The sequence below is a fragment of the Monodelphis domestica genome, chromosome 6, assembly GCF_027887165.1.
Source record: "Monodelphis domestica isolate mMonDom1 chromosome 6, mMonDom1.pri, whole genome shotgun sequence".
NCBI classification, from domain to species: domain Eukaryota; kingdom Metazoa; phylum Chordata; class Mammalia; order Didelphimorphia; family Didelphidae; genus Monodelphis; species Monodelphis domestica.
Genome location: NC_077232.1, coordinates 177,387,897 through 177,412,612, shown reverse-complemented (window position 1 = coordinate 177,412,612; position 24,716 = coordinate 177,387,897). Strand labels below are relative to the sequence as shown.

The window sequence follows — 24,716 nt, the reverse complement described above, 5'->3', positions numbered from 1 at the left end:
GGAAAAAATAAAGAAAAGAAGAATCTCAAAAATAAAACAAAAGATGTTTTGAGAACATATGAAACAAATTTCCAAGTAAAACTATTATTCTAAAGTAATTTTTTTCAAGGATCCTTACTGCAATCCAGATTGGTCTTCCTATTTCCTAAATGTGTTTATTTTACCAAATTCAAGTATTATCTTAAGTGTTACAAATTGAGTTCTGGCTTGGTTCTTAGCTAAGTTCTGCTCACAAAAAGAGAGAGAGAGAGAGAGAGAGAGCAGGTCTGGGGGCATCACTACTTTTGAATTTGGAAAGAGAGCACATTGGTATGTTCTACTGGAGTTCTATTTAAAGAGACGTATAGGAATAACAATTTTGGTTCTATCCAAAACTTGTGTTGTTACTTTCAAGAAGTCATGTGGCCTCTTTCAATTGTAGCTCTTACCTGCCCCCTTGAAATGAATGGTCCATTTTGGAAATATTTTTTCCAAAAAAATTATGATTATTAAAAATTAGCAAATGTGAAAGTCAGAAAATTATATTATCTAGGAAGTATGAAGGTGTTAGAATATGAGAAAGAAGTAGTATGAAAAGAGTGGGGTAGGGAGCAACTAGGTGGCTCAGCTTATAGAATGGCAGGCTTGGAGATGGGAGGTCCTGGGTTCAAATTTGACCTCAGACACTTGTTCGCTGTATAACTCTGGGCAAGTGATTTGAACCCAGTTGTCTAGGTCTCACTGCTCTTCTTCCTTGGAACCAATACTCAATGTGGATTCTAAGACAGAAGGTAAGGGTTTCAAAAAAGAGAGAGGGGTAGAAGGATGTGGAGTTAGCTCCACGAATTCTAACTGTTGCATTACCAATCTCTATGGCAGCATTGTGGTCCTAACTAGCATGAAGCACCATGAAAATTAATTACAAGGTTAAGGGGACTTGGAGGAAGAAGGGAGTTGATACTTTCCTCTAATGGAGAACAGGGATAGAATGGAAAATTTCAGAGCACAGACCTAGTTTAAACCCCTTGTTCCACATCACAATTCATAAACACAAATGATTCCTCCCTTTCCCATCCATCAAGAGAGAAACATCAGCTCTGGCATAGTAGGTGATTAATGAATGTGGTTGCACTGGTATGACCTGGATAAAGCCATGCTGTTTCTGTAATGTCTGTTTCCTTTTCTGGATGCTCATTAGCCATCCCTTTAGTGCATTTAAAAATGTTTCCAGGAACCAAATTCAAGGTCCCTAGCCTATACTTTGCAGATTCTCTTCTCCCTCCCCTATTTTAAAAAAATTAAGTAATTGCCCCTCTTCAGATGTAATAACTCTAGCTTTTTCCATAATTTTGCAAAAATAACAGTGGCTCAGGAATCGTCATTTTTAGTTCCTTTAGCATCAAAGGATAGCTTATGTAATCCAGGTGACTTGAACTCACCAATACCAGTTAGATGCCTTCAGACTATCTCTTTAATTATTGTGGGTATTGACTCACTATTGGCCATTTTCTTTCTGTCCTTTTCAATAGGAAAGTCATTCTTGTGGGAAGAAAAATAAATTTTGAGCATCTTAAGTTATTATTTTAGTAGCATTTTTATCCCTTATCTATTTTATTATTATTCATCTCCATTGAACCTCCTCTTTTCAAAAAAAATTACTTTAAAAGATCCTTTATGTTAGCCTTAGTTTTTCCCAAGCTAGGGGTCTTCTTCTACACATATATCAACATTTGATTTTCCATCAAATAGACTAATTTCCTCATTTTTCAGTCTATGCATTTGCCAAGACTTTTCCCTCTATAATTCCAGACCTACTTCTCATAGATAGTCATACCCTTGTGCTATCACATAGTGTTCTACTTCCATATTTATACATTTTTAGATTCTTTTATCCAATCATAGTCTTTCATTATTCTACCTTTCCCTCTTCCTTACAACCCATATCCCTATTCTCTCTCCTCACTGTGACTGCTTCTCCACCCCTCAGTGCTTTTCCTGGCCACAATCCCTACATTGACTCCAGGCTCCTATTTTCCCTATCTTAACCCTTTGGTGAATCAGTTCAACTCTATATTCAATTCTTTTGCTCCCTTTGTTCCAGCACTGATCATACCTTACCCAGCCTCAACCCTTCAGCTTCCTTCATTCCTATCCCCATGATGCTAACTGAGACTGGAGAAATCATAGAACTGTGGGGATTGAGTCTACTATAAATTTATGCTACATAATCTCAACTGGGCAATCAATTCAGCAAGGCAAATGTTTTATACTTCCCCTATAAATTCACTAAATCACTTACCAGAATCTTTTGATACCTCCTTAAGTCTCTCACAGTTAAGTACTCTGTCCTGCACCACTATGAACTGAAGGCCTTACTTTATACTTTACCCTCAAAAAAGGGAACTTCACTGAGTATTCCCAATTCTCTGACATACATTTCTCAGATCATTCAAACATATTTCCCTGCTATCCCCAAACTAACCTCTAGGTCACGTAAAGAGGTGACCTTCCTCTTTGCCAAGGCAAATCCCTCTACATGCACTGTTTATTTTATCTCCTTGCAACTTCTCTATAATGTTTATTTCATTATTTTCCTTACTTTCTACATTTAAAGCTCTTCCTCTCTACTAGGTCTATTCCTGCTGCCTATTTTTTCAATTGATGATAGTGGTCTCATCAGCTCCCATAAGCTCAATTCTTTCTATGAAGCTCTACCCCAATGAGCATCTAAAACACAACATGTCCAAATAAAATTCATCATCTTTCCCTCAAAATTTTCCCCTCTTCCCAACTTTTTTATGACTGTTGAGAGTATCACCATCCTCCCAAATGCCCAGGCTCACAACTTACTCACAACAATTAAGAAGCTATCATTGAATAGGGCACTTAGGTAGTACAGTAAATAGAGTGCCAGGCCTAAAGTCAGGAAGACTCATCTTCCTGAGTTCTAATTCAGCTTCCAGCACTTACTATCTCTGTGGGCCTGGGCAAGTCACTTAACTCTGTTTGCCTCAGTTTCCTCACCTGTCAAATGGCCTGGAGAATGAAATAACTAGCCTGTCCTGTATCTTTGCCAAGAAAACCTCCAACGGGATCAGGAAGATTCAGCCATGACTGAAAGTGACTAAACAATAATCATTAAATTAAAATAGGCCTCTCTTGAAAGATTTTTAATATTGTGCTATGAAAGGAGCAGAATGGAAGGGAATAGAAGAAAGAAAATAATCACTTAGAGAGACTAAGAGAAGAAGAAGGGTTTGTGGTCCCCTCTGAGGATCCCGAGACATGACTTGAGTTTTTCATTGCTCATCTAGATGGTTTCTACCACCAAGTTCAAAAGGAGTGTTCCATCTAAGACTCATTAATCTCTTCATCTTTGTCATGAAAATGGGTTTTTATCCAAAAATGTTGTCATACTCTGGATTTGCTTGAAAAAATAGAACTATCTGGGAAGGAGAGGAATATGAAGGAAAGAATGAAAGTCCTCAAAGTAGATTCTCTACTGGAGTGGTTTGCCATTTTCTTTTATGAATCATTTTCCTGATGAAGAACTGAAGCAAACAGGATTAAGTGACTTGCCTAGGGCTACACATCTAGTAAGTGTCTGAGCCTGTATTAGAACTCATGTCTTCTTCACTACAGGTCCAACACTATACACTGTACCTCCTATCTGCCTTTTAGAGGCTTATCATGATGGTACTAGAAATATTAAATTTTGAAATTTTACAAAAGCTGTTGTGCTACTGAAAATATTTTGTGGATTAGAAAAAAAGGATGAGGAGGTAGGGGTAAGGGCAGGAGATGTAGGAACTATTATAGTTTGAGTATCTGAACATTTTGAAAAAGATAATTGAAGAACTAATCTCTACTGACCCAAACAAAATGAATGAGATTTGGATGCCGTACTCTTTTTCCTATTGAGCTTAAAAAAAAAAGTCAGGTCCAGTGACCCAATGAAAAAAACAACCAATTTCTCCACAGTAACCATGAACTATAAATTGATTTCCAATCAATGAAGTTCCAAAATTTTTAATAAACTCTTGAGGATGCATATTCTATTACTAATATTCCCAAAACATTAATTCTGTTTATAACAACTTATCTCTTTGAATCAAGATTCTCAGTCCTATTCTCAATCAAAACCAAAGGAAAAAATAGGGTGGAAGCTAAACTTGATATGCAAATATATCTTTCAAAAATCGTATTAATAAGAAAATTGTTGCATAAGAAAAAGAACCAAGGGTCTCATTGATATAATGAACTATGTCCTAAGGGGAGAAAAAGTAAATTTATGATGTAAAAAAGCTATTTTATGTAATGAATAAAATATTCATTATGAGAAAAATAATCATTTCATTTCTTTGGTAACTGTATATGGACAACTCTGAGATTTATGTACATTTATGTTCATAGGGGAGATATTGAAAGCCAGAAAGGCAGTTAGTTGGCACAGGACTAGAGTACTGGGTCTAGAGTCAGGAAACCTCCTTCCTGAGTTCAAAATTGGCCTCACATATTTACTAGCTGTGTAACTCTAAACAAGCCACCCTGTTTGCCTCAGTTCCTCATGAGGAAAATGATCCATAAAAGAAAATGGTAGACCACTCCAATATCTTTACCAAGAAAATCCCAAATGATGTCATGACAAATCAGAATGACTGAATAATAATTGAACAACAAATTGAAAGCTAAGGGAGGGTAAGAAGATCAAGGAACCTACCAAAACAGAATAGGTCTTTTCCCTTCTCCAACAACCAAAAGATAAAGCCAGAGTTTCTTGTTGCTTTCACAAACATAGGAATGGTTTCTTCTTCCTCTTTCAGAGAAAAATGAGCTGTTTTTCTATTTTCCAAACAGAGAATTTTTCAGATTTGTGGAGAAAATTAAGTTTTGGAAAGAAATTCTACATTATTCTAGGTATCTTCTTAGTAAAAGATCAACCTATATAAAACTGATAGGAAGGAAATGATAGATTGAGAGCAGGAAAGAATTTTAGAGCAAATCCATCATCTTATAGATAAGGAAACTGAGGCCCACATAGGTTAAAGGATTTGACCTTCAGTGAAAGCTCAAACATGTCATCCCCCTACTCAGTAATCTTTAGTGGTTTGTTTCTACCTCTGATATAATATATAAGCTTCTCTTTTGAGATTTATAAGCTGCTCCATATCTTGGTCCAAAATTCTCTTTCCAGCCTCATCATATAATATTACCCTTCTTGTACTCTTAGAGTCCAGCCAAATGGGTCTTTTTGTTTTTCAATACATGACATGACATGTCTCCTACTTCATTGTCTCTTTACCATGCCTGTAATCTATTCCCTCTCCAATTCTGCCTCAGAGAATCCCTTTCTCCTTTTAATACTCAATTCAAATGGCACCATCTATTTCCTAATCTGTTGCCTTCCCCCAGTTGCTGGCATCTTCCCTCCCAAAAATGTGTTTATTTTACATTTATTCCATATACAACTAAACAAGCACATGTTGCCTTGCCTAGTAGAACATAAGCTCCTTGAGGGCAAGAAATATTCTATTTCTCTCTTTGTATCCAGATTCAAATATAGTGTCAAGCACATGGTTATTATTGTTCAGTTTTTTCAATCACATCCAACTCCTTTTGACCCCATTTTTAGTTTCCTTGGCACAGACTCTAGAATTGTTCTCCATTTCTTTCCCCAATTCATTTTATAGATGAGAAAACTTAAGGCAAACATGGTTAAACAACTTGCCCAGGATTCCATGACTAGTAAATGTCTAAAGACAGATTTGAATTCATGAAGATTAACTTCTTGACTTTATGTCTAGTACTCTATTCACTGCACCACCTAGCTGCCCTGGCACCTAGTAGATGCTTGACAAATGCTGACTGATTAAATGATTGACCATAGTCACACAGATTCATAAGTAACACTGCTAAGATTTGAGCTCTGTTCCTCTTAGTGGTTCAAGCTGGGGTTGGTTTTTTTTGTTGGTTTTTTATTACCAAACTTTGAATTCATTCATATTTGCTTCAAAACTAATTATTTTAAATAAAAAATTACAGAATTCCATCAACAAAACAGAACTCTGTAGGAAGAGGAGAAAAAAAGGGAAAGAAAGCCTAGGATTTCGAGAAATGACTCATTCTTTTCCAAAACAATGGAAAATTAGGTCAGCTTTTTGGGGGGAAACTTATTTTACTTTAGTCTTTAGCATTCTATTAAATGTTTTGGGGTCTACAAAGACATCAGGGTATTTATTTTCCTGCTAGGCTACTACCTGCGTGAATCTTCCAAGCCAGATACAAATGAATGGAGCAAGTGCCCTATATGGAATCATGTGCCTCATACAATAATATAGAAGGAACTTTGTACAAACCACCTGACAGAAGGAAGAACTAAATGATGAACTTGGGAAACAGACCCAAATATGTAGAATAAACTTAACACATTAGTAATGGTGGGCTTCAGTTATCTATACCTCTGCTGGATCTTTGTCAAATACAGAACAGCCAAAAAGTTCTTTATACTCCTTTTTCCATTAAGTCAACTTTGGGGGGAGGGGCAAAGGGGGGGGGGACTTGTTTTACTTTAGTCTTTAGAATTCTATTAAATGTTTTTGGACATAAGAATTTCATTTCTTAAAATATGAAGGAAGTAATAGCAGGAGTTAATAGTCAGCATAGTTTCAACTGAGAACAGGTCATGAATCTCATCCTGGTTCCAAGAAGGCATTATCAGCTGAATTCGAAATGATGGGAAGAAGAAACTGTCCAGTCAGTGAGTCTAGGATAGAAAAAGAGAAAAGCACTAAGCAGGACTGAATATGCATCCTGAAATTGGGGAAAGTAGATTTCTAAGAGTTAAGAGAAAAGCATTTAGTGGCTGAAAATTTTATAGGAAAAGTTATCCTAGATGGGAAACTCAAGAATGAAATACTAAGTATAAGCAGAAATGATTTAAAGCAGGATGTATTTTTCTCAGGTTTTTTTTTAACTTTTAAATCAGATGTTAAGCCTCAAGAATGCTTGGCATGATGGCATATGCCTACCATCCCTTCCACTGGGTAGATTGAAGCTGGTGGATTGTTTGAGTCTGGGACTTTGGAGCTTTAGTAGGGCTAAAATCAATCAAATGTCTACACCAATATGTCAGGCCCTCAGAAACAGAGGGCCACCAGTCTGCCTAAAGAAAGACAAAGTGGCACAGGTTAAAAATGGAACATGTCAAAGTTTCCATGTGAATTAGCAGTGAAATCAAACCAATGAGTAGCCATTGCCTTTCCAGCCTGGGGAAAATATTGAGTCTAGGCTTCAAAACAAAAGGGAAACTTTAAAAAGTATCATTTTCATCTATTTGTGATGCAAATATAACACTAGAAGTCACTCTAAAACTCTAAATAAGATGCATTCCAGGAATTAAAGTGATGGCATATATATATATATATATATATATATATATATATATATATATATGTGTGTGTGTGTGTGTGTGTGTGTGTGTGTGTGTGTGTTTGTGTGTGTGTGTGTGTGTGTATTTTTATACCTATTTCATTTAATTCATTTGGGGCTAAATATGGAGGCCTATGTGATACAGGAATCACATACCTGACTTAAATTCAGTTTGGTTATACATTGGTAAATTAAGAACTTGTTCATTGCTTCCATACATGGGTAACAGGTACCCATGATAGAATTTTAAGGTCGGAAGTATTTGAGTTTATCAGATAATGGACTTGGGGCTTGGAAAGTCTCTTGTCCAGACAGAAACAGAGGCCACTAAATCATATATAAGGATCCCTACAAGTTGCATATTGATTTAGAAAAAAAAGGCATTAACGCTACTGTTGTTGTTCAATTGTTTCAGTGATGTCCAACTCTTTGGGACCTCATTTGGGATTTTCTTGGCAAAGATTCTAGAGTGGTTTACCATTTCCTTTCCCAGATGATTTTCCTGATGAGAAAAGTGAGGCAAACAGGATTAAGTGACTTGCCCAGGACCACTGAGCTAGTATCTGAGGCCAAATTTGAACTCAGGAGCATGAGACTCCAGGTCAGATGATATATCCAATGCACCACAATTACCTATGTCCTGTGGTATTTTTATTTCTTTTGCTAGGTATTTCCCAATTACACTTTATTCAAGTCTTCAGCTGTCCCATATCTAACAGCACTGCTCTAGTCTACTTCCTCTCCACCCATTTTACAAACAAATAAACAGAGGGACAGAGAGATGAAGTCACTTGTTCAAGGTCATACAGCTAGGTAATGGCAGACCCAGGACTAGAGTCTAAGTCTGACTTAGTTGGGCTAATTCTCAGTTCTCTACTTCTTTTCCTATGATAATGGTTTGGGGAATGAAGAAGTCAACTGGTAAGACTGTCAGGGGATGGGGGAAGAAGGGGTCATAGCCCTCGAGCCTTCTGTTTCTCTTTCTCCAAGCTAAGATGTGGGTTTCTGGCCTCAAGTTAATGGCTGGTTTCTCCCTCTAGCCCTTACTTTCCAGCATGGTCTTTCTGAGAAAATAATCCCAAACCAGGTGGAGCAAGATGCACCTCATTCTCTGGGAACTGTCCAATCAATGGAAGACCCTTTCTTCCCGGGCCATACAGCACTGCTGCAAGAGAGATATGTTTGTGACCAGTATTCTGCCAATCTCAAGAAGGGTATCATTTGGGACATCTGCTCACTGGCATTGGCACTGGTCCCAGTTATGCTGTTTTCTGACATGAGTGAGAGAGAATGACCTTCTCATGTATGGAAGTGCATCTGATCCTGGTCTGGACCATCAGCCACAGAACTAAGACTTGAAAAAAATCCCACAAGGCACATTTTAAATACTAGGACTGAATCCTAGATCATAGGCTCAAAGAACTCAACCAGGAAGGAATCTAAGAGGTCATTCACTCCAATCCCACCATTTTAGAGATGAGGAAATGGAAACCTTGAAAGATAAAGGGATTTACCCAAGGTCAAATAAGAAATAAAAGCTACTTGACTTACCACAAAAAGAAATCCTTACATACTGCAGAACGTCATAGTGCTTAACCATACATAAGGATCCCTACAAGTTGCATATTGATTTAGTGACTTACATTTCAATAAAAAGCATGTCTGCCTATTAAAATAATTTTAAACATTTTATTTAAATTATTAAATAATTTTTAATTTTTTAAATAAAATTAATTTTCCTTTTTAAAACATATGTCATAATCCCTCTTCCTTCTTCTCTCCCTCCTCCCAACCTCCAGAAAACCTCTAGTCTTAGCTCTGTATCAAGGTGATAACATTTCTTGGAAAGTCTGTAAAAACAAGATAGAGTCAACTGTCATCTAGGTGTGGTCCTGCCAAAAACATGGTAGAAGTTTCAAGGTTCACTCCAGTCTTCTGATTCTCTGAATACCAATTTACCAACAAGAAGCTTGTTAAAAGCTCTATTAGTCCCATGGAATTCCTGCAGCTCAATTGGAAGCATGATTCACAGAATTGGACTTCTTCTAAGACAATTGACCTTCTAGGCTAATGTCTGGGCACCAAGAAGCCTAGAGAGAAAGGCTAAGTGGTTTAGGTAGTCAGCCTCAATGTCAGGAACCAAACAGATAATTACAAAGATCATAGTGAAAAATCCAGATGTTAGGATGCCTGCTAGCTTCAGGCAAATTAGTTTCCTCTTTAAAAAAATAAAAAAGATGTACACCTGATTTTTATTTTAGGCTTCTAGAAAGACAAAAAAACAAGCAAACCACAAGCTATGTTGTTGGACAATTTTGTTTTGTTGTTGTTGCTTTTATAGTGCAGCAAGAACAGTAATGTAAGGCAAGAGAAAATCTGCCCAAATAAAAATTGCCAGACATGGATTTTGGTCTCTGCTTTTCCACTAAGTAGGAGCACTAACTTCTCTTCAACCTTCAGTTTTCTGATATGCAAAATGAAGTGACTGGAAAAAGAAGCTATTGTAATAATCAAATATGATTAGGGGGGAATAGACTATTTTAGGGAAATGGGCTATACAGTAGAAAAAGCCCTAGTTCTGTCATCAGAGGACCTAGGTTCAAATCCCACCATTGACCCTTACTGTGTGACATTGAGCAAGCTATTGAACCTCCATTTCCTCTTCTATAAAATGAGGGAGTTGAATTAGATGGCCTCTAAGATTCTCTCCAGAACTGAATCTATAAGGTTATCCCAGGGGGTGTCCCTAAGTTCTTTCTGAAGAGAAATTAGTGACCATGAGCAAAACTCATTGAAATCATTTTTAGGAAAAATAGCTATAGACTGGATTGTCCAGGGGTAGATCATCAAGATGGTGAGAAGGTTGAAAACCAAAGGGTATAGGGAGACACACGGAATTTACTTCATTTTTCAGTTCTTTTCAGTTCAGGAGGTTATACAAATGAAGTTTGATTTTCAAGGCCAACCCATATTGGGAAGATGCCTTTTCCAGTTCATTGAACAGAAAGTTCCATTTGTCAAAGATGGGGTAGTCATCAGACAGAGTTTCTCAGCCTTTCATGATTGGACATTTTTGCTGATACCTTGAAACTGATTAGAACCTCCGAAAGCTGGACTGGATAGATAGGAGGGCAGGCTGTTGCTGGGGACTGACATGACCAGTCGATCTCAAGGGTTATTAGGAGCACACATTGTGGGCTTTGGGATTGCTTGCATTGGATTTTGAAGACAAAATCACCAGCCAGAGATGTATAAAGAGATAATGCTTTTGTTTCTTTTGTTAAGTAAGTGAAACCTTGGTATTTTGGCAGGGGTGGGGGTGGGGGTGGGGAGAGGGGGGCTTCCAATTTGATTACTGGAGCAATTGATATGTTGTTACTGCTAGAATATTAAGCTTTGCCCTAATATTTTACTGAAAGTCAATTCTTAACTTTAATGGAATAAGATGATGTAATATAAAAATTCAAGGTGTGTTCATTGGACTGTCTTTGTTCCCCTGAATCTAAGATTTTTGTAATCAAAAGGCAGTCTCTATTGAATCAACTAGATTTAAATAAAGATATTTATGTATATCAGTCAGCCAAGTGACAGGTATGTAGTTTTTTTAAGTTTTAAAAAACTGAATCATTTAATTTAATCATTTCTGTTACAATAAAAGGTCTGTGTCAACAAAGATCTGTGTATAACAGAAAGCATCTTGGATATGGAATCAGAATATCTGATTTCAAATTCTGCCATTTTTACTTATTAACAATGTGACTTTGGGAAAGTTAATTTCCCTCTCAATTTAAATTTCTGCACCTATAAAATGAAGGGGTGAGAATAGTAATTTCTAAGATCCCACCCAGCTCCAGGTCTTATAAAGAAAAAGATATCCGCTGCCTAAAAAGGTCAAAGGAAAGGATTTGTCAATGTATGGTTTCTTTAGGTTTCTCCCTACACTCCAGGATTTTTGAATGTTTAAAAATTCTCATGGCCCGTGATGCTTAGGAACATCTACCATCATGCTGGATTTAGAAAGCAATGGTAGAAAGAAGCCAAATTGACTAAACTGGTTTATCTTCCATGATATATAGTTAGTAACTACCCAACCCTAATTGTCTGCATAAGGTCATCCATTCTGGAATCCTCATTCTAAAGTGGAAGCTGAGGTTGAGAGAGATCAGAAGGCTGGATGGCCCCCAATGTCTCTTTCAGCCCCAAATCTTTGATCCTATAATACCATAGAAACCTGCAGACAAACTCATTGTCTTACTGGCCTCTTCCTATGCAATTAAGTTAGTCAAGCCTCTGCCTGCCTTGTAAGATTGGGAACTCTCACTGGTATACTCCTCTTATCAAATATAACTTCTCTTGGGAACAAGAATTTTCAAAAATATTTATTGTTGCTGTAATTGGTATTATTATTACTAACCCTTTATGACTCTGAACAATTGTTGAATCTCCATGGACCTCAGACAATTCTCTTAGACTAATCTACTCATTTATATGTGGCTGTTGAGCCTCACCGGTAGAAAGAGTTCCCCCATGCCAATGAAATCAAAATCCTTATTATGGATAATATTATTATATATTATGCTATTATATAATAGCATTATATATGTTATTCCATTTGAGCTTATAAAATAATGCTTTTATACTTTAAAAATCTATGTGCTCCAGTTCAAATGACAGCATACTCATGCTTTGCCTTGCAAAAAAAATTAATCTTATCATTTATGAACTTGGCATGTGGGAACAAGATACTCTCCAGACTTAGGGAGGCTGATCAGGGTGAAACTCAAAGTGTTTTCACTTTGGTAAGAGCTGCTAGATTGGGCTCCTTGTGTACACAACATTGAAATGACACGTCACCTACAGACTTTTGAGTAGACTATCAATAAGAAAAAATAATAACCAAAATTTACATAAATGATTTGAACTTTACAAATATTTTCATCACTGTGATCCCATGACGTAGATAGTATACATGTTATGCCCATTTTATAGATGAGGAAATTGAGGCTTAGAAAGCTAAATTGATTCAGATATGGTCACAATCTATAAATATTAAAACTGGAAATATACCATGGAAAAAGTTATAGAATGAATTATCTCCAGAAGACAGAAGTATTTTATAAATTAAGAAATTGAGGTCCATAGAAATAAAACAATTTCCTTAAGTCCATAGAAATAGACAAGATGAAAGAGTCAGATCTAGAACCTTGGTACTAGAAAACTTTTTTAAACCCTCCCTACTCCCAGCTCTAGACATACACGAGTCTCCAGAGCCTGAGTCTTGCCATCTTTCCACTAATTCATGCTACCTTTATCTAGGTTCATTAAAGCTAGAGTTTGTTGTATAAGGCACCCTGGAGATGGAATAGAATGAGCACAGGCTCTAGAATCAAAGGAACTGAATTCAAATCCTGCCTCTGACTTACTACTAATGCCATCTCAGGCAACTTATAACTTATCTGGGACTTACTTTCATCATCTGTACAATGAGAGATTGAACTAAATGGCCTCTTAGATTCTTTGAAGCACTTGATCATTGATCCTTGAGCTATGGTCCATATGCATATATCCCAATAGGACCACTTCTTAGAAGAGTTGAAAGGACTGAAAAGGGGGAGAGGACAGAAAATGGCTAGAAAGATCACTTCAAAGGGGTTGGATGTCCATCACTTAGGAAATGACTAAAAAAAATATTAGGAATATAAAGATATATTTTGAGTAAGTAAGAACAGATCAAAGAAGAATTCAGAGAAACGTGAGAAGATCTAGATGAACATATTCACAGTAAATCAGTAGAACCAAGAAGGCAATGTTGAAATGAATATAAGAAAAATAGATCACTTAAAAAGGAATTTGAGGAGAAAAGGGAAGTTATTTTCCAAAATGATTGTGAAGTAAAAATAGTTTCTCAAATATTACTAACAGTAAAATGCAGCATAGTGTAATAGATAGGGTAGCTAAGTGAACCAGTGGATAAAGCTTGGAGTGAGGAAGACCTGAGTCCAAAACTGGCTTCACATATTTAGTAGCTGTATGATCCTGGACAAGTCACGTAAACCCTGTTTGCTTTTCTCATCTGTAAAACAAGCTGGAGAAGGAAATGGCAAACCACTCCAGTATCCTTGCCAAGGAAACCCCAAATGAGATTATGAAGACTTCAACACGACTGAAATGACTGAACAACAAAAACATATATTAGATTTAGAATCAAAGGAACTGGGTTTCAAATTTTGATTCTGTGTGAACAAGTCACTTAAAACATTCTGGGTCTTATCATCATCACTCAAATATATATCTTTATACACCTAGTCATTTTTTAGCCATTTTCTAAGTGATGGACATGCATCCACCTTGAAGCCATCTTTCTAACCATTTTCTGTCCCCTCTCCCTTTACATTCTTTTCAACTCTTCCAAGAAATGGTCCTATTGGGATATGTCCATGTGGACCATAGCTCAAAGCTAATAAAATTATGAGATACCTTGATCCCATCTGGCTCTCTATCCTATCCGTCTTTAATTATATCTATACTTCCTTTTGATATTCTAAGGAATCCTCTGTCTTGAAAGGCAGAGCAGACAGAGCTCACAATGTGGAATAAGGAAATAATGGGTTTGACTTCTTTTAGGATCACCTATTAGTTAGTTATCTGACTCTGGGAAAATTGCTGTAGCTGAATGGATCTCTTCTGAGATTTATTTTTCATATCCATAAAATAGTGATAATAATAATAAGATGAAGAACTACTTCCCAGGACTGTTTTGAGAGTCCAGTGAGATAATGTGAGATAATGTAGGCAAAGCATTTTGTATACCTTAAATGTCATCCCTCTTCTTTATAAAATCAAGTAGGAGGTTTAAGGGAAAAGAAACAATTTTTGTTCCTCCTCCATTATCTTTAGTCTCACAACCCATGAGTGTTTCTCATTGTTTCTTCCTCCAAGTTCAGAGCCAAACTATTTTCTGACATCTGAATCTCATACATTTGTTGTGAAGTGGGATTTTAACCAGAGAAATGCTGGTCTGAACTCAAAATGCTCCTTAACAGAATGCTAGAGTAATGAGACAAGAACTAAAAGAAAATGTGGAGAAAAACTCCAGAACTGACTTCGAAACAAAATGCTTATAGATATACTCCAGAGACACTTTTGGATAATCTATCTAACCTCTGTTTTGTACAGGCCATGCTTCAACGCAAACTGAAACATATCCCTCAGAATCACCAGACCCAACTGAGCATAAAATTGATGAATTGGAATATGACAGCACTAGTACAAACGTGCAAAGTAATGGACACCAATCCACACCGAAACCAGAACTTAAAGGTTTGACTTCTCCTTCATTATGATTGCTCCCCAGCCCTCATGACCCTGGAAATGTATTAACTGAATGAATACATGACTCTATACTGAGAATATGCAGAGTGAGAAAGGCAAAACTCTCTACTCTTCCTAAATTGATCCTCAGATAGTGGTGAAAGACAAGATAATGCTTGTATCACCACTGAAAAAGAACTCTCCTGCTTAAAAGTATTCCATGGCTCCCTACTCCCTCCAGGATAAAATGTAAATTCTTTCGCCTGACCCTCCACAAGTAGTGCCAACATACCATTCCAGGATTATTTCAGATTCTCCTCTTCATATATTTCTACAATCTGTCCAAATGGAAAAGCAGTATGATATAGAGATAGAGATCTGGATTCAGTGTTAAAGAAAGCCCAAGGATTTTAAATGTCACTGAGTCTTAGTTGCCTCATCTTGAAATTAAAATAGAACAATAATATGCATATTACTGATTCCAAAAGAGTTTTGTGGAGAGGGATTTGTGAATCATAAAGTATTAGATAAATGAGTACTGTTATTATTGAACTTTCAGGTTGAATATGGATTAATGGGGTCTCACAAGTCATTTGAATTTCCAAGAGAGAGGGCTTAGACCTAGAAGAGACATGGGAGGATATTTAAACCCTCTCCCCCAGCTTCTTCATTTTATTGAGATAGAATATGAAGCATTGGAGTTAGAGCTGAGGACCCCAAGATTAAAAAATGGCACAGAGTCTTGGCTTGTTTAAATTGTTCTTTTCCCACACAAGACTCAGCTAGTATACCATCAGCTCCATGAAGCCGCTCCTGATTCTCTTCCCAGTCCTCCAAGATACCAGTGCCCTTTCCCTCCTTAAATTGTCTTAGAACCCTTAATCCAGATGTATCCTTATCTAACTCAGCTTTGGATCCTACTTTTCTCTATGTGTGGCATATTCCTCTTAGTTATCTGTCATTTCCCCAAGGACAAGGACTCTGTGCCATTTTTTTAATCTTGGGGTCCTCAGCTCTAACTCCAGTGCCCTGCCATTTAGCAGGTTTACTGAATTAAATCCAATCTTGTTCTTAGTAACAAACTGTTGCCTACCCATATTGTCCCAGACATTTAGTCTATAAATATTGCTATTTACCTCTCACTTCTGCTACTTCCAAGCTGTGTGACTGCAGGCAGGTCACTTTCTGGGCTCCAAATTCCATCTCTATAAAATGAAGGAGCTGGGGGAGAGAGTTTAAATATCCTCTGATGTCTCTTCTAGGTCTAAGCCCTCTCTCTTGGAAATTCAAATGACTTGTGAGACCCCATTAATCCAAATTCAACATGAAATTGGGCAAGGAAGTGCAATTACAAGAAATATAGGAGCTGAATGGCATAACAGATAGAGAGACAGCTGAGCTTAGCGGCATGGAGACCTGGATTTATAGCTCACCTTTGGCACTTATTAGATGTGTGATTTGGGACAAATTACTAACTTCTCAGTATGTTAAGGAATTATCTTGTAGGTCATTGGGGAGTTCCCCCACACTGATAGAATTACATGTGATTAAAAGGAGAAATATGTACATCTAATACTAAAATATTTACCCCAGTTGATAGATTCATAATAATTTTAAATCTTACGTAGACCTCTCTCTGTTTAATTTCCAGAAGGATCAGGAAATCGCTTGACCCACGCTATCTCTGGACCAGGTATGCTGAAAACTTTATCTGGCAACAAAAATTGCATGCAACTTTCTTTATTTGCCAACAGAGGTCCCCATTTTTCTTCTTATGAGGAGGTTGCTTTAAATGACCCCAGTTTGCAACATGTCTCTTCCTGTCTTAAAACTGATGTTTCCCTTCTGAGATGTTAGAAAATAGCTAACATATTACTTGATAAATAAACATTCTTGCCCTGATACTTGAATAAGTTTGGTGTGTTAAAAAAATCCTAAAATCCTGGGAAAGATCATGGAGATTAGTATTTGCAGTAATAGAACCAAATTGTCTATCTGGAGTTCTCACTGATCACATCACAAGACTAACACCACTCCATCCCAAATCAGTCTACTTCCAACCACTTTGGAATTGATCATAAATATTGAATGGAACAAATTCCAGTATTGTGGAAAAATGGCAGAGTGGGGTCATTTTAGATCCCTGGAAGGGAGAGAACTGGGGCTTTGTTTCCAGTTCTCCCATTTGTTCTACTATTTGACAGCTAAGTAGCAAAGGGGATAGAGCTTGGAATCAGGAAGGCTTACCTTCATGAATTCAAATCCAGCCTAAGACACTGACTGTGTGACCTTGGGCAAGTCATTTAACCCTATTTGCCTCAGTTTCCTCATCTGTAAAATGAGCCAAGAAAACCCCAAAGTGTCACAAAGAGACAGCAACAGCTGAAACTGAACAACATTACATTTAACCTTCATGAAATTCTTTCATCTGCCTTGCTCTAAATTATCACATCAATGAGAAGCAGAATGGTTTAGTTAATGAAGATCTGGGCTTGAACCTAAGAGAACCCAGGTTCAATTCTTGCCTCTGACATATATTCAATGTATTGTGACAAGTAAAAATTACAAGGGACTGGGTTCCAAATGAGAAAAATTAATTTATTGACTAGGCTAACAATAACCAATAAATTAATTGGTCTCTCTTGGTCATCAAAGACAATTCATTTGGAGTCGATTCATTTAAATACAATATTAAAAGTTCATTACTGAGTCCTCTCCTAGCTAACCCAAGATAATTCTAATTGGTGGTTACCTACTGAGGAGGGAGGCTAATATTTCTAGTCATTCCCTTACCTCCTCATGATGATGGGAAAAGTCACATGCCTGGTTACAGGATTCTATTATCCTTGCTGTTCTAGATGGAGAAATCAGATTTGGCTTAGCCATGCTTGACTTTCATCTATTTATCCCAAAGAGAAAAAAAAACAAGTATTTTCCTAGCTTGCCCCCCAGATACAGTTGGCCAAAAGTAGCTTTTCTTTACTAGACAGGATGGAGCTTATATTCTTAATCATCCCAGTGTTAGAAGCAGTTCTGGGTCAAGGAATATGAGGGCATTCCTAGGATTGTCAGGATAAAGAATGAGGAAAAAGGCTTGAAAAATACAATGTTATAGAACAGTATTAGTCATCAAAATGGTATAGTATTCAGAATAAGTCTTCTCATTGTTGCCATGAATGAATCGCTTAACTTCTCAAGATCCCCAGGCAACTTTAAGGATATAGGATATAGAGGAGTTGTCCATCAACATGGATAAGAGTTTTCATATTGGTATTTCCTTACAACAATGAAATCACAAATGCATATCTATTTAAAATAAATGTGAGTTTTAGGGGGAAATTCAGGGTAGAGGGGGTAGGGATCTGGGTATGAGTCAGATATGAAAATAATTAGTTGGTCATTTTTAAAGAGAGGGCTATTGAACTAGATGGTAGCTAACATTCCTTACCCCTTTGACATTTATTAGGAGGCAGCACAATATACTGACTGGCTTGCTGGAACTAAAATCATAAAAGACTTAGACCCAAATCCTCTCCCTGACTCTTAGTTCTGAGACCATAAACAAGTCTCTTAACTTCTTTGAATCTCACTTTCCACATTTATAAAACAGGGATGAAAATATATACCTCATGTAGTATTAATAATAAATCCCATGTGCCCAATGCTTTAAAAGTTAGAGAGGCGGCATGGAATGATTACTAAAGGATTGGGCTTGGAATCAGAAGGATCTGAGTTTGAATTCTGTCTCTAACATTTCCTGACTGCATGACTGTAAGCAGGTCACTTAACCTCTAGATGATGATGAAATGAATTTTCCACGTGAAAAATTCCCCAAACTATATGGAAACAGAGTTCATTCACCTATTTGAATTTGGATTTACAAAGCAATTAACTATATTGTTACATGTATCAAATCTGATTTCTCATGACTATTGCATAGCTAGGTATTTTCCTCCTTTTCCATTAATTGACATCTCCCTTTTTCTAAGTGGTCACCATCATAGTTTTTGCTGTAATGGCTGTCATCGTTGGAGTCATCATCCTTGTGTCACTCTTGGTTCGTCGACTGACAAGGGTAAAACTAGAACTTCTAAACTTTTATGAAATAATAATTGGAACAAATTTACATGAAGTATTATTTTCTCCCCCATTGATATGGCTAGATGAACTAAAGTAACTCATAGAAATAGGCTAACATGCCACAGTGGATTTGGACTATGTTAGACACTTACTAGCTGTGAGACCCTGGGAAAGTCAATCTCTTTGACCTTCAATTTTCTCATCTGAAAAATTAGACAGGCAGAATTGATGGTCTCAGAAATTCTTTACAATCTTGGATCTGTGATTTCATGAAAAAAAATGGCACAAAGACCCTTTCACCCTTATGTACTCCTTCCCAATTTTTTTCTTTTCAATTATTTTGGCATCCTAAATTTCAGAAACTAAATTAAGGTTTTGAAAGATAGTGGCAAAATCTTATATTTAGAGCTGGGAGACCCTTGGCAGTCAGTTAGTCTAACCCTTTCCCTTTATAGATAAGAAAACTAAGACTTATTCAGGGGAAATAACTTGCCCAAGGTGACACAAGCAAGAATAGTACTCAAATTTAGGTCCTCCTAATGCTGATTCTATCAATCAAGAACATTAGGTCAAACCTTAGTGTCTAGGGCTTCCCGTTCTGGGTCAGAACTTTTTCAAAATGAGGATAAAATTAAAAGGATAGATTAACAGCAATTATTCCCCCTCTTAGAGAGTTTTGAGATCTAAAAAACACTTTCTTCATAACAACACTATGCAAATATTTTTCTCCAGAAAATCAGCTCTTTTAAGATGAACCTAGAAAGTATTCAATAGTTTTGGTATGAACTGGGTCTTCCCAAATGGGTCACCTCCCACATGTGGTTCTTAGTACCCTCCTATTCAATAGTAGATCCCTATTGAGTTGGATACTAAGAGAATTTTTTCAGTCTCACAATTCCCAGTAAAAGACTAACTAGGTCAACAGAATCAAGAATTGAGTTTCTATGTATATGGAAGTTCTCTTACTAAAAAAGAAATTGCCACTCAACCAGAAAAAATAAAACCATTCCTACGCTTTCCTTTCCATTTCAGAAAAAGGAAAAATAATAATATTTAATTGGAAGTGGGTATGAGCTGAGGAGAAGGAGAGGGGCACCACTTCATCTATTCAGTGTCCCTTGAATATCCAAGTGCCAAAGAACAATTAATATGGTGCTAATGCTCTAAGGCAACCTAGTAGTCATCACCACTATTTTGAGTAGAGGAGAAACTTCATAAAAAGAAGCCTACAAATTTAATGGTAACTGATCAATGAAGGAAAATAATCTTCTACCCCAAGATTCATTTCATTTTAGTCCATTTTCTGACTTATTAAGAGTCATAACATTAATATTTTTCTGTTTTCATTTACAGAAAAATTCATTCAACCTGAAGAACAAGGACACAGTCTCCCCTTAAGATTCTAATGAGAGAAAAAGCAGGTTGAGCATAGCCCCCTTTATTTGCCATGTGCCCTCCAAAAAGAGCAATAAATGTGTTATCTGACTTCCAGTTGATCTTGATGACAGACATAAAAAGCATCTGATCTTGATGACAGACATAAAAAGAGCCACATTATCTATAGAAAACACCCATCATCTTTGTCCTGTGCTTTTAACACCAGTTGACTTAGGAAATATTTAGATCTAGGAACTGAACAAAATACTACAATAACACATGAAGTTTGGGATGCATTTTGTGTTATGCCAAAATATTTCATGAGATCTGCACAATTTGCAGGGTGCTGGCTGGAATTTTAGTATTGCCCCCTCCCTTCTGTGGCTCCTCTATTACATTGTGTATCATGTATTAAAATTTTTAGAAATCATGAGCATCTGCATCCAAAAAGTACACATGCTCCTATTCCCTCTAAACCCTGATTGCTCTGATGATCAGACCCAAAGAAAGAGAACATAAAGAAGGGGAAGTATGTCCAAAGTTGCCATGTACATCATTTTCATTAACCTCACAGTTTGATTCTTCTTTGTTTTTGTTGTTGTCATTTTCCAATTATGTCCAACTTTTTGTGACCCCATACTGGAGTGACTTACAGTTTCCTTCTCTATCTCATTTCACAGATGAGGAAATTGAGGCAAGGAGGATTAAATGACTTAGCCTGGGTCACCCAATTAGTAAGTGTTAGAGGCCAGATATGGAGTCAGAAGAAGAGTCTTCCATACTCCTGACCCAGTACTCTATCCATTAGACTACCTAGCTGCCCCTTTGGTTCTTATTAGGTCTTTCCAGATTCATCTTGGTTTTGTGGACTAGAGCTTATCTTCATGGGCACAATCTCAGTCATATAGATTCTATTCTAGACCTAAATGACTGATACTCCCTAAGTCTCAGTTTGCCAATCAATTAATTGAGCACCAAGATGCCTTATTGACTTGGGGTGGGGGCATCCAGTTCAGAGTGATTTAAACTTTACTGAAACATTCATGAAAATGAAGTCTATTGGGGAACACATCCAGAAAACAGGGCTGAGCAGTTGAATGAAACAATTAGGAAGTCTACCCTCCGTGAACATTCTGTAGGGATGAAGGTAGCCCAGGGATTTGTTATTCCTTTGTTAATAATTAACTCTTCTCTTTCAAACCAATTATGTCATCCTGTTGTTATTTTGAGCTCTTATTTTATGTCTGCTTTTATCTCCCCTTCCCCAACTCTGCTACAGAATAGTAACATGTAAAAACATCCTCCCAAAATGACTGGAAAAGATCCCGAGAAGACGACTGTATAAATGATTCTGTGGAAAAGTGGGAAGCATTGTTCTGTCACAATAATAGAAGGCATCGCTCTGGACTGGAGACAACATTTCATCCAGAAGCCCCTACTCTAGGGACTCAATGATGGACAAATGGCCCTGCTGACCCAACGTTTTTGATATTGTTAAAAGTTGTTTTATTCATACTCTTGCTTAAGTTTTGTATTTGCTTAATCGCCGAGTTAAGAGTTTAGGAACTAACCTGTGATCTCCCATCACATCTTTGGAAAGGTGTTCTACTGGCCTGATAATCACTTTAGACTGGGTACCTAAAGACATTGCAATGCCATCATCTTCAGATTTGTTTAAACCTTCAGTTCTCCCTACTACTTCTACTAACCTTTTGACCTGGGCAACAAAGGTGCTAGCATGCCTATACATGGAAATGTTTCACATGCCAATGTAAATTCTGCTCACAAAGGCAATTAGCCCAGTACATACAGTATCATGGTATCAGAATCATTTAAGGATTCTGTAATGGTGTAACAAAGCATACCATTTAATGCAGAAAAGAGACTGTGAAATATAAAAGGAAAGAAAAATGAGTCAGAAGTCAGAGAACCTTAATTCTCATCCTAGTTCTGCTACTTAAATCTATTTGATCTTGGGTAAGCCATTTAACATGCTTGGGCTTCAGTTTCTCATCTATAATATTCAACTTGTCTTATCTAATAATTTTTAACCAGACTGATGATTACACTTGATTTTGGAAAGTGCCACTGAAGAACTGTCCTCTCCTAATTCAGATCATCACCTGCTCTGAAATTTTTTCAATAACTCTTACCTTCCAAAGCCGAAGAGTGATAAGAGTTAGGCGATGAGGGTTAAGTGACTTTCCCAGGGTCACACAGTTAGGAAGTGTCTGGGGTTCGATTTGAACCCAGAAGCTCGCATCTGTAAGTCTAGCTCTCATCTGGCCAAGGATGCATAGTATATGTTCACAATGAGTTGTGACTCAGAAACTAGAGTCCTATCCATTAGCCCCAAGCTACCTCATTGCATCCATGAATCATCAATCATGTACAAAGTTCTGTGCTAGGGATACAAAGACAAAAACAAAACCATCCCTATGCACAAGCAGCTTACATTCTAGTGAGGGATGGGTAATAAGGAGCTCAACAAAAATGGTCTAATATCTCTCCTGGTTGTAAAATCATTATAAATAAATGAGAAAAAGCCCATAGGAAATGACTTGCTTTCTTGGGGCCAGGTATGAACTCTTTTAGGGCACTAATACCATGTGATATAGAATCATTTATATAAATGGTGCCACAGAATCTGCCTCCCCACAAAAAAGCTAATTCCCCTAGCCAGAAAAAAAAAAAAAACATTTACTCCCCTTGCCTATATCCAGGTGGCGGCAATATGTGCCAGACAAACACTGAGAACTTTTACTTGTTACTGTGTGACCCTGTGTAAGTCATTTTACCCATAAGATCCTCGATTTGTCTGTGTCTAAACAAAGAGGAGGTTAGGCTATATGACCTTATAGAGACAAAAGTTCTAGAGCTAGAAGGAATTTTATCAATTGTCTAATCCACCCTCTCCATTTTTCCAGATGAGGAAACTCAGATACAGTACCTTGTCCATAGTGAACCATTGAAAAATGTTTTTTGAATGAATTCATGAATGGCCCCACCAAGGTCATAACTAACAGAGCAAGAATTTGAACCAAGGCCTGTTGGACCCAATTCCATCGTTTCTATGACCAGGAACCTGGTCTGGGCTCATTGTGGTATAGGAAAAGGTGCAAGAGGATAAAAGTAGTAGCTTTTTATTATTTATATCCTGTTATTGGCAACTTTCTGAAAACTTGATATTCCTATTGCTATGTGAAAAATCAAATAAAAACCATACAAGTTAGGAGAAATAATAGGATAAATTTAAAGTATCCACCTTCCCCCATTTAGTTATTAATAAGGTTTTATTTTCTTTTGGATTCCCTTTTTAAAATGAAGTAAAGCATGAGGTATGAAAAGTCCACTTCCCTAAGAATATGCTACATAGATATACCTGTATTGTGAGATTCAATTAACCCCATGAATAGTCCAAGAGTTGTTTTCATTTAATTTTTTCTCAGGTATTTAAAAAAAAAGGAACAAGTTAAAAATGGCACCCAAAATAGGGAAATAGCAGGGAAGAATAGTTACTGTTGGTTCGCAAAGTACTTTCTACACTTTTTTCTTGGCAAAGCTAGCAAGGTCCAAAGGCAGGATTCAACCCTCTATATCCTCTAATTCCAGCATTCTTTCCACCATACCAAACTGGACAGATCCAAAGGAAGGGAAATTCTGAGGAGGGAGAGATCACATCAGCTAGGGGAGAGAGAAGAAGGCTCACTGAAAGAAGGATACCTAATCTAGGCCTTGAAAGAAGAAAAAGTTTCCAAAAGCCAGAGATTGCTAACCAGGCATGGAAGGGTGGCCAAGAAGTCAAGAGAGGACACCAAGGTACTGGAGATTCTCCCAGTTTCTTCTATCTGTCTCCTCACTTTCTCCTGTTTAAGGACTCAGTGACTTACCCATATATGTCCTGTCATTATTTACTGATAAATGCTATGATAACTATTGTTTCCAAGTCACCTAAGTATGAATTTAACTTTGTAAATACTAAAGTAACAATAGATTGTTCAGAATTTTAAGTGGTGGGCACAAGCTAATTTTTCATAAATGAGAACTATGTGTTAGACATGTTCTGGCATGCTTTATATGTTACGCATAAGTTTTTTAAAATAATAAATCTTTTTTAAAAATGGATCCCAAATTGGTAAAGTGTGTTCTCTGTTATCATAACATGTCTCTCTCATCTCTCCTTCACTCAGGCTCAATTTCACCACAATAACTCTTCTTAAACTCCCAATTCACAAACATTTTTGATAGAGGGGATCAGGAGAAGATTCTATAGTTATTTATAAATAATTTACAATTTGATGTTGCTTTCTGATAATAAGTGTAGATGTTAATGTGTTCAAGAAGAGAAATGGTTATAAGGCAAGCCAAGAGAAGAACCTGAATCTTCTTTATATATTCATCTGCATACATATCAACGTACATATCATTCCATATCATAATTACATATATATCATTATCATAATCAGCTTACTTCTTCACCAACTTTCTAAATACATTCCTTCTATATTCTCTACTTCTAAGGATAATTTTTGAGAATTACA

At 36.9% G+C, this 24,716-nt stretch overlaps 1 protein-coding gene across 3 annotated transcripts in view; it reads left to right on the top strand.

The window, feature by feature from the left end:
• GYPA (glycophorin A (MNS blood group)) overlaps positions 1–24,300 on the top strand; it is a 49,816-nt gene extending 25,516 nt beyond the window's left edge. Inside the window, exons 3-7 of one of the 3 annotated variants that reach the window (XM_007496278.2) lie at positions 14,584–14,727; positions 16,370–16,411; positions 18,708–18,793; positions 20,152–20,219; positions 21,455–24,300. In XM_007496278.2, coding sequence (XP_007496340.2) covers positions 14,584–14,727; positions 16,370–16,411; positions 18,708–18,793; positions 20,152–20,196 — 317 coding nt within the window. In that variant the 3' untranslated portion in view covers positions 20,197–20,219; positions 21,455–24,300. The other 2 variants (XM_007496279.2, XM_007496280.3) reach the window with 2 other exon arrangements.
• Positions 24,301–24,716: the final 416 nt, after the last annotated feature.